This window comes from Chelonoidis abingdonii, chromosome 25, assembly GCF_003597395.2.
Source record: "Chelonoidis abingdonii isolate Lonesome George chromosome 25, CheloAbing_2.0, whole genome shotgun sequence".
Lineage (NCBI taxonomy): Eukaryota > Metazoa > Chordata > Testudines > Testudinidae > Chelonoidis > Chelonoidis abingdonii.
In genome coordinates, this window is record NC_133793.1 from 8,871,314 (window position 1) to 8,882,475 (window position 11,162).

The window sequence follows — 11,162 nt, forward strand, 5'->3', positions numbered from 1 at the left end:
TTTTCCACTTCTCCCAGGTTAGACAGGACATTTTAATGGATAATACTGTAGAGCGTGGAAAGGACTTGTAGGTCTCTGGAAAACCAGAGCCCCAAAAACTAGGAAGGCAGAGTGAGAGATATCGCTGGAGATGGAGACGGGCTGAAAGGAGGCATGCGTTATCCTCGGGGTTGGGGGGGTGCCTGATTGTAAAGGGGAATCCTAGTCTAGGGCGTTAATCGGAGTGGCCCTTCCGATTTGACCAGGAGATGGTTAAATGGGATGCTGTTGCAGATCCAATACTCGTACAGAGTGGGAAGTCCTTTGTACTGGTATTATACCATGTTGTGTCCCCTGTATTCCTGCATTTCTTCTCTGTTTTAAGTTCTGTGTCTGCCTAGGTATCTGTTTAGCATCAGAACATCCCTACAAGCTCAGTCAGTATTAGACCCATTTTGCCAATGGGGAACTGAAGCCCAGAGAGACTATTAAGAAACCTGCTCAAGGTCAAACAGGAAGTTTGAGAATTGCACCCTGATCCTTGCCTCCCTCTTGTTGGCTGCTGTATTTTTAACAGCTCTGTGATATGGCACCGCTGATGACTCTAATTCGTATGACAGTAGCAGCTAGAGGCCTCTCCCGAGATCTTGGGCCCACTGTGGTGGGTGCTGTACATACATAAAGTAAGACATGTCCCTGCCCTGAAGATCTGACGATCTAAACAGACACAGGTGGGAAGAGAAACTGAGGCGCAGAACCGAGAAATGTCTTATGCAAGATCAACGGCTGAGCAGGGAGTAGGACTCAACTCTTCTAAGGCCCTACCCACTAGACCACGTTGTCTCAGCTAATGTTGAAATTTTATATAGGTTTGGTTGCGCAGATAAAACTCAGCCTTAAACTCCCAGCAGAGGACCCGATCCTGTCGTCCTCACACAGGCAGACCTCATCTGAAACTGAACTCATAGAGAGTTTCCCGGGGAAAAGAAGCAGGACTGGGCCTGCAGTGTAGAAGGACTCAAGGTAGGCCATGATATGTTGTTGAGATTTAGGAGACTCGGGGGGGGGGGGGGGGATGTCGCAGCTGGGAAGATGATGGAAAGAAAAATCATAATTTTCTTTTCACTGGGAAACGTACAGATGGTAGCGTTTGACCAGCCACTCCTTTGCGTTACTAGATTTACAGGGCCCAAGTGACATTTACTGGAAAAATATAAAACGCCAGTGATCTGAAAACTAAGCCTGTTCATGAACTCAGGATCATCCTAGATGATTTGCAGCAGAGCACGCTGCAGGGATACCATGCTCGGAGCTGGGCGGCTTGGAAGCCAAGGATGGCGGGAAGCCATTGGTTCAATAGTATGTAGAGCTACTCACAATTTTGCAAGCTAAGAAGAAACAGCGTGAATAAGCACATTCCTGACATCCTTGAAGTCAGCACTCACCAGCAACCGCAGGCAAACTCTGGCCTCAAGCACCCGTTTTAAAGTATCCATAAGGACTTCTCATATACTACAGTTTTGTGTGTGCTGCAGTCATGCCAGCTTCCCTAAATCCTATGTCACAAGTTAGGCTAATTTAGTACTTTGATGGGAGATGTTTAAGCAACATCTCCAGGATGAGGTGTTAGTTACCATCAATAATTTGTAGAATGGAAATACTGAGAAACCCCAGTGGCGATCAGAGCCACTAGTGTTGTACAAACACACAGAAAGAGATAGTCCCTGCCTCCTTCAACCAAATAGGCAAGACATAGGAGATGACGTGACCAGCCTCACAGCATAGGGCAGAACCAAGAATAGAACCCAGGTGTGGTGAGGAGTCCCAGCTACTAGACCACACAGGTCAGCAAGAGATAATCTCACTGAGCCAGTGCCTGACCAGCAGGGTGCTGGGGGTAATACTTGAATTAGGGGAGGCAGTTTATCCTTTTTCAGGTTAAAAGTTGGAGTCTGGCAAAGCCATCCTCACCAAATCAAAGCACGGGGGATGAGGATGTATATGCTAGTGTCTTTGTGGCCCTTAAAGATCCCATGGTATTTTTTTGAAACAGCAGGTGCTAAATCCCCTGCCCTGGCCCAATTTCAGCCCTGGTAATTTCATTCCGTCTCTCTAAGTTCCCTTCCAAATTGCATCAGATCTCTCCCGCACTTCCTGTGCTGAACCATTGGATAGCGTTGCTGTTCACAGTTCTTTGTGTTGCTGTAGCACCCAGGAGCCGCAGTCCAGGACCCCACTGGGAGAGTGTTGGACAAACACAGAACAAAAAGTCCCTGCCCCCAAAGAGCAGCTGGAAGAGGAGAAGCCTTTGTTCAGATGAGTCTTGTAAGGCTTAGTTACTGTACATCAGAGCTTCTCAAACTAGGGGTCGGGACCCCAGAAGGGGTCACGAGGTTATTACATGGGGGGTTGCGAGCTGTCAGCTTCCACCACAAACCCCGCTTTGCCTGCAGCATTTATAATGGTGTTAAATATATTAAAAAGTGTTTTTTATTTATAAGGGGGGGTCACACTCAGAGGCTTGCTATGTGAAAGGGGTCACTAGTACAAAAGTTTGAGAACCACTGGAGTATATGAAGTAACTCAAGAATCTCCAGTGAAAGAACAGAGTGAAATCAACTATCTTTAAGACTCACCTCTGTGAAGCAACAGAGTTTTGCTGGCCCTTTGGACGATTGCTCATGACCCGTTTCGCTGTTTATATTTAAACTGCCTGGTGGGCACTAATTCCACTGAAGCACCTGTGGAGTTGAGGGTGCTTGGGAAGAAATCAGGCCCAGGTGATAATTTCTCAAGCCTTTGCCAGCATAACACAAATATGATTAATGAATGTGACATTTGTGGCTGGATGAGCTACGCTTATAGAGGTGGACTGAGACGCCAATGGGATAATGGACTTACTTAAAGCAGTCTCAAGATCAAATTACAGTGGGCGATGGTTCTTGTAACCAGCCACAGTCCTCAGTGTCAACGGCCTTGATGAGTAACACAGATTGGAGAAAGATTCCCTCCAGCACAGTTTAATAACTCCTCTTCTTTACGAAAGACATGGAAAACACTCTGCGTTAATGTAACACCTACGGAACAGAAAGTATTTGCAGGGGCAAAGAAATCCAATCTTCCCCATATGCCCCACCTCCCCTTGTTTCATTGGGAGCTTTGATTATTCATGGCACGCAGGAATGAACTATTCAGCACTAGACGTCAATGGGGTCACTCCCAATTTAAACCAGAAAATTTAGGAGCAGAATTTAGCTGTGTAGTATTGGTCAGATTTTCAAGATAACCCAACATGCCACTTATTTTGGTGACTGTGTGGGAGCTGAAGCTCAGATACTCAGAGGTATTTAAAAGCCTAACAGCTATTGAAATCAGTGAGCATTTGAGGATCTCGGCACCAGAACACTTATGAAAATTTGGCTGTATCTCGCCTACATGAGTATTTCTCCTTTCTAAGCAAGAGTGAGGCATTCTCCGACTTTGCAGGAGTGTTCTGCACCTTCATTACATTTCACTCTGGATTTATGTGAAGAGCTGGGCAAATTATTCGTAGGCAAAGAGTTTCTCCTATACAGTTAGTCAGTCTTGAATCATAGAATATCAGGGTTGGAAGGGACCTCAGGAGGTATCTAGTCCAACCCCCTGCTCAAAGCAGGACTAATCCCCAACTAAATCATCCCAGCCAGGGCTTTGTCAAGCCGGGCCTTTAAAACCTCTAAGGAAGGTTTCTCTGGTCTCAAATTCCCCTCAAACAGCCCATTTTTCTAAATTAGATTTTATATCCAAAATTTTTCACTTTATGCAATTACATTTCAGCCTCTGCCCGTTACTTGGATTGTGATTGGTTATCCTAAATCACATGGCATTGCCCCTGCTTCATGATTGGGTAAGTGAAAAATACTGCAGAAAAGGAGAAGGGGGGCAGCATTTCCAGTCTGAAGAGTGAATAGCTTTTGGAATTGTTTGTTTGTTTCATTCCTTAAATATTTGTGCAAACAAATAGCTATTTGCATGGACAGGGACAGAAAATCAATCACAATATGAATGTAGTTGAATCAGAAAGCCATTTGAAATTCAAATGAAACATTCGTGAATGTTTTAACTATTCACCCAGATCCAGCTATGTACCCAACTGCACTGGAAAGGACACATCTAACCCCTTAAAGAAACAAGGACTTCTTGTCTTAATTGTAAACAAATGTTTCCCAATTTGGCTATTCTCCATCTTCAGTGTAATCGTTTTTCTCTCTCCCCCCTTTAATAAAATTATGTCTGAAACAAAAATGTGTATTACTTTTATGAGTTCCTATTTGTATGGAAATTGAATTCAAGATGTGATATTTCTGTCTCTCTCTCTCTCTCTTTTTTTTTTTATGACTGATCCTCAGCACTTCTTCATCTGGCTTGTGGCGGGAAAAGCACAGATTAAAAGGACCGTGCAAATGTTTTTTATAAACTTCTCTTATTTTCTTGCCATAGGACTGCCTTTAATTAGCTCTGTGGAGTACAAAGGATATGTAATGACACCATCTCACAGCGGAGGATATAAAGATCTACTATATTGATTGCTGAATATTCACACTGTACTCCAGTACTTTGATAAGTACCAACCTTGGACCATTGTAAATCCTGGAGTAACTCTGCTGAGGTCAAGGAAACTACTCTGGATTTACACCAACATAACTAAAAATAGAATTTGGCTCATTATTCTCACTTTCCAACACACTCCGCTCAGAAGAAAATTCAAATACAGTAAATGTACTAGGACAGATTTAATAATGTTAATCCATTTAGTATCATTAACCTTTTGGATTTTTGAACACTACGCCAAATTCTGGTCTCTGACACTGGTAAAACCCTAATATGGTCCAGTGACTTCTGTAGTATTTTGCTAATTCTAGATAACATTCAACTTAAGATTTATCCCCAATCATTTTAGTAGACTGGTATCAAGTTGATTGATTTTGACACCGTTTTCTTTCATCCGTTTAGTTTCAGTATATTATGTTAAGTTGCTATTTGAGAATTCTTTTTTTTTTAATGCTTTTATCTTTGGAATCAGCTTGAACATCTTATCTTGTTTTGGAAATTCAGCTACAAAACAAGTACAAAAAAATCCAACCAACCCCCACAATTTACAGTGTTCTGGCATACATGTAGTACTCTAATGTTAAGGTCTAATCCTGCATTCCTGAGACATCTTCAACTCAGGGAATTAATGAGGGATTATTTGGATTGCACAAGGAATGAAAGATTGGGTCCATCCTGGTTTTCATTCACAGGTTTTAGAACTGAGAACATGCCAAGCTCCCCAGTTCAAAGTAAGTCAGTGAGAAGACCACCTGCACATTCTTTATGTCCTGATGAGTTACGTTTTTAAAGTATTCTGTAACCAGCATCCCAGATAGCTGGACTTGCAATCGCACAAATTGATTTTGTGCAATTTACTGGATTTACAAAAGCAGGTAACGCTGAGAAACACCTCCAATTTTAGCAATATGTCACAGAGCACGAGATAGTCCCTCTACACCAACAGGCTGAAAAAAATGATACTGTCCCAGTTTACAGTATTCTCCCGAGTAACAGAGTGACAGAATGATATACTAGAGCCTACTTCCACACTGATGCACGGCAGAAAAAGGTGCCTTCGCCATACAACAAAAAATAAATGCAGTCTAGTTTAAATTCTTTGGGTCAGATCTTAGGCACCTTGCTTTGTTTTTATGCAAGCAAAAGTGCTGAGTAAAAACTAAATAAGGGCACTCAGATTCAAGCAACAGTTTTCACACTTGGACTCTTTTGGATATTCGTGCTGAAATTTACAAATAAAAGGTTCATTGTGTGGCCTAGTAAAGCTTTCAACCCAGTTGTGGTCCCCAGTTTATATTGATACAGAAGAAAATGAGAGCGGAAAATGATCCGACATTTATGCTCTGTAAACAAGACCCAATTCAGCAATGCTCTAGGACAGAGCTAAACCTCCTAATCACATGCTGAACGTCGGAAATGTAAGGTCCCTCTGTGATAACAGAAAGATATAAAGCCTCAACTTTGTGCATTTGCTGTGGGTTGGAGCAGAAAGAGTAGGTGGAATAAACGTTGTCCAAAGCAATTACATTTCTGAAGTGCCTTTCAAAAGTGAAACACTAGATGCTCACACACACTATAGCAAAGTCTTTCAAGTCTACCTTTAAAGCAACCATCCTCAAACCCTCTTGTGCCCTGGACAGCTAGCTTTCCCCTTAGAAATGGAAAATGTTGAGTGTTATTAACTTTTGCAGCTCTTACCTGATGACTTAAGTTCTTTCCTTTCACCTGTTGGTTATGCATATTCTAAGGCATCCATCCCCACAGTGCTTGGATACTAGCTACTTTGGCTATGCAGGCAGAGTAGGACTGAAAGAAATATAGCATATATCTAGCACCAAGCAATGCCCTCTGGACAAATTACCACTCAGTTAATGTTCACAGTCCTACAACTGATTTTATGCCACGCCTGGTGAGTTAACAACAATGTGAAAAAGTCATCATGAATGAAACGGCACATCAAAGTAGGGCCTGGACAGAAGCGCGGAGAAGATCCAGAAGCTCATCATTTCACATAGCAATGGAGTGCTCTAAGCATGGGTCACACGCACAACAGAAAACTCATCCCACGACAGCCCACTGTATGAGCAGCTAGCATGCAACTGAAGATGTGCCAGTGAAGTTATTAAAATACGCTGCTGTTCAGTGACAAACAACACCGTTTCCTGCCTTGAAGAAGATGAAAACAAGGGCTCTACTCACCACGGAGGAAGGTTGGCGAATAAGTTGCAAACGAGTCAAATATGCTGTTGGAAGCCATGACCCCAGCCCAAAATGATTCTTCGACCAGTCCTTGTGGTTTGTTTATATTCCCCCCGCTAGTCTTGAAAAAATAAGTTTGAACTGAAATACAAAAGAGAGAGAGAGAGAGAAATCCACAAGGAAGCTAAGTGCCTGTTTGTAACCAAGAATCTGGCTTTGCCGTGCCACAGGAATGCTTAGCCACAAGTTTTTCAACAGAAGCATATGCACGCTGGATCATTAGTACAAACAGGGGGGAAGAAAACAGGGTTTGCAAAGAGATAGACAGAGGGCGGTGTAAGGTATGGAGAGCAAAATGAATGAATGAATGGAACTTACCCTAGACAGACAAAAATACAGCTGGTGTTAACAACCAAGTGGGGGAAAAAAACCTCCTCGCTGAGGTACAGGTACTCTTCTAAATTGGAGATTGCAGTTTGCTTGTGGTTCTGTGGTCTCCTATGAGGCCTGAAAGAGTGTTAACTCAACCCCGGTTCTGAGACAGAAAAGACTCCAGCTACTCATTCGCTGAGTGGAAGAGGAGAATCAGCTGACCCGTGATGTCAACGGGGCATGAAATATCTTTGTGGCTTCTTCTTCTTCTTCTTTTTTTTTTATGGTTTATATTTATTAGTTCATGGGAGGCCTGGTTGACTCTCCCGGACCCTATGGTGAATGACATACAGAAGCAGAACTCAGAAGCATTGAGACATTTCCTTTTAATTAATTATATTGTTGCCCCAAAAGAGACAGAAGAGAGACTTCAGATTTCTAATTGGTTGATTGAAGTAATAACCCATTTACATTCAGTGGTTTTCTCCTTTTAACTGCCTTTTCTCCCACATTTACCACTTGTCTGTATCATAATTTTTAGCTGTACATGGCTTTCTAACTCTCAGCTCTCTTGGCTGATTATTGTTACTGCGTGTTGAGACTATTTCCATATGTGTGGATGGGTGGCTCTTCTTCGCGGGGATTTTATGTGAATTAGTATTAAGCAAGATACAAAGCACATGCAGCAGAATAAACATTGCTAGCTGAAGAGGAGCCACTGCAGCCATTCATCTTTCTTTAAAGGTGTAGAATCGCATTCCAGGGAAAGGAAGGTGCTCAAGCCCGCAGGCTCCTGAGTCTGAAGCCCGTGCTCTTGCTGGGTAGTGCTTATTCATTGGGGTCCATGTGAATGTTGCCTGGGTAAAACTACAGGGACTGGCACCTTGTTTTTCAGGAGTAATAGTCACCAGCTGATTATTAATGACAATGCTTTGATAGCTGCAGGTGGGTAAGTGCAAAGGCCAGATTTTCAAAGGTATTTGGGCATCAAAGCAGGTTTGGCACCCAACCTGGTTAGGTGCTTTTTGAAAATCACACTAGGTACCTTATCTTCATCTTTAGGTGCCTACATTCCTGTGAGAATCTGTCCCCATGGCCCTCAAAATAAGGCTTAAATGGGACATAGACTCTACATTAGGGTGACCAGATGTCCCGATTTTATAGGGATAATCCCGATATTTGGGGCTTTTTCTTATATAGGCTCCTATTACCCCCCACCCCCTGTCCTGATTTTTCACACTTGGTATCTGGTCACACTACTCTACATTGGCCTTCTCCAAGGGGTGAATTTCACCTGTTCAGGAAATAAACATTCCTGGGTGATCCATGTTGGGCCATCACATTTTAAGCAAACTTCCCCACTGATTTCCCAGAGAAGTTCTGCATAAAATCCTGTGGCACTAGATGGTGCAGGGTCATTAGTAAAAACGTAACTTAAAGATCCCTCTGAACTGGTAACATCAACATCTGCAAGGCCTTCAAATCCCTCCTTAAAACTCTCCTTTGCCTTGATGCCTACAAAAAACTTGACAGCTGGTGCATGGAGACCACTGCTGGTTACACTGACCAATATTGTCTCACTGTTTCCCTGTGCTCCAGTGTCGGTCTGTCTGTATCTCTCTGGTGTCTCTTGTCTTAGATTTACATTGTAAGCTCTTTGGGACAGGGACAGTCTTTTTGTTCTGTGTTTGATAACCCCTAGTGCAATGGGCGCCTGGTTCCTGACTGGGACTCTTAGGAGCTACTACCTTACAAATAACTAATTGTCCACTTATACCTGTACATTTTGGGCTTACCTTTTTCCTTACTCACAGTGAGTAGTATTGACTCGTGTGAGTAGTTATTGAGGACTTGGCCCAAGACACAAGCCCAAGCCAAAGGTGAAAAACACACAAACACCCCCGCAAATGGAAGTAATGACACAGCACTTTGGAATTCCGCCCAGAGAATCCTAGAAATCAGAGATAAGAACGGCCTCTTAGGTCATCTAGTTCACCTCCTTGCCAGTGTCCGCCTGGTGCCTACAGTCCATTTCCCAGTCCTTTGAGCAGCACAATTTTTAACTACTCCAAGTGCTTGAACTGTGGGGGGACCTGATAACAACATTAAGGGCCGTTACAAAGAAAACGGTGATCGATTGCGCTCAGTGTCCAGCGAAGGCAGGACAAGAGGTACTGGGCTTATTCAGCAGCAAGGGAGATTTAGGTTAGATATTAGGAAAAGCTTTCTAATTCTGAGGGTAGTTAAGCTCTGGAACAGGCTTCCCCGGGGGGTTGTGGAATCCCCCTCAAGAACTGGTTAGACAAACACCTGTCAGGAATGGTCTAGGTGTACTTGGCCCTGCCTCAGCGTGGTGGGATGTACGACGTGACCTCTCAAGGTCTCTTCCAGCCCTAGATGTCTAAGGTTCTACTCACTTCCCTTGGAAGATCATCCCACTTTAATAGTTCTCAGGGTCAGAAAACTTTTCCTGATATTGAACCTAAATTTCCCTCTCACGCTCTCCTCTTTGCCCTCAGTTAATCCCCCGTATTATTACTGGTTACCAGTACTGTCCCCCTGTACACACCCAGACAAAGGCCGTTTGTACCAACCTTCAAATTTCCTCTTTCTTCTTAGCATTTACACCCTTCAGGTATTCCTAATAGGTTATTAGGTCCCTCCATGTTAGTGGCCAGCTAGTCAACGTTAACCAGATTCTGGTCTCACTGGCACCAGTGTAAATCCACAGTAACTCCATTTACAACAGACTCTGCTCTCTTTAATCAGGCAAAAATCCCATTGGGTCAAATTCTGTTCTCCACTACACTGGTATACTAAATTCACAGTAACTCTGTTAAAACTGATGGATTTCCTGCATATTTATCCCAGTCCAGCGGTCTGATCCAAGGCCCAGTGAAGTCAATGGGGTTTTTGCTGTTGGTTTTAAAAAGGTTTTAGTTTGGGCCATACATGAGAACAGAATTTGGCCCTTTATTTTTATGAGTCATCATTAGTTTTGAGAACCAAGTTGACACAAGGCTGGTATTATGCCTATTGTCTGCAGTGTTACATGGTGGGCATGTGTGGCTCACATCCAAGTGATAATCAGCATTCCAATATTATCCTTTCTCTATGTGTTTTTTGCAGAGACCTACTCACTGTCATGTCAGGTTAAGAAATAGTTTCATCGGGGCCCTATAGGTGGAGAAGAGACTAACTAAAACGCGGAGAGATTTTTCTTCCAAAAAAAGATGTTTGAGGAAGTGAAACTCACAGTAAATTAAGTCTGAATGAAATCTGCAGGCAAAAAGTACCAAGGTTTGTGGTATTTCCAGTGCATACAAGTATGATCTAACAGTATTTATACAATCCCGCGTTCATCAGATTTTGCTGGACGTACCTGTGGGCCTCAGTCTTGGCTTTCACATAAGAGTGCAGGGGAATTGGAAGTATTAGACATGATTGATGCAGAATATTAACACTGAGATGTGTAAGAGCTGATCTTATTTACTATGGCTCAAAATCCTGGGACTCTGTTTGTCCTTCATAAGAGTGGCCATACAGGGTCAGACCAATGGTCCATCTAGCCCAATATCTTGTCTTCTGACAGCAGCCAGTGCCTGATGCGTTTCTGACTAACTAAAAGAACCCCTGTCTCCAGGGTGACAACACAAAGTTGGGGGGAGAGGAAGGTATGCTGATCATTTTACAGCACAAAAGGAGGGGGAAATATCAAATGAGCTTTTAAAAGGTTCAACGCAAGCTATCACCCGCAGGGCCTGTGGAGTAGGACAATGTCACCTTGTCTCCATTTGCCTTGTATCTTCTCAGACCACAATGTCAACTCGCTCCCTTTTCCCCAAACTTCCCCCACTTCTCCACATTGCGTGTTGCCAGCTGGCCCTGCAGTACTATAAGCGTGCAAAGCTCCAGGGCCGCTGGTCATTTTCATGTGTCCTTTAACAGGGCTTAAGTCAGGGTCTGTGGTGAACTGGATGGGACAGAAGATTCCTCAAACCTTGCCCAACTCTATAAAGTAG

At 43.3% G+C, this 11,162-nt stretch overlaps 1 protein-coding gene across 1 annotated transcript in view; it reads right to left on the reverse strand.

The window, feature by feature from the left end:
• Nucleotides 1-7,256, reverse strand: part of RUNX3 (RUNX family transcription factor 3) — a 120,887-nt gene extending 113,631 nt beyond the window's left edge. Inside the window, exons 1-2 of the mRNA XM_032789524.2 lie at nucleotides 7,147-7,256; nucleotides 6,769-6,909 (exon numbers count right to left, since the gene is read on the reverse strand). Of these exons, the coding sequence (XP_032645415.1) occupies nucleotides 6,769-6,826 (58 nt within the window). The 5' untranslated portion in view covers nucleotides 6,827-6,909; nucleotides 7,147-7,256. The remainder of the gene's footprint in view (nucleotides 1-6,768; nucleotides 6,910-7,146) is intronic.
• Between the last annotated feature and the right edge of the window lie 3,906 nt (nucleotides 7,257-11,162).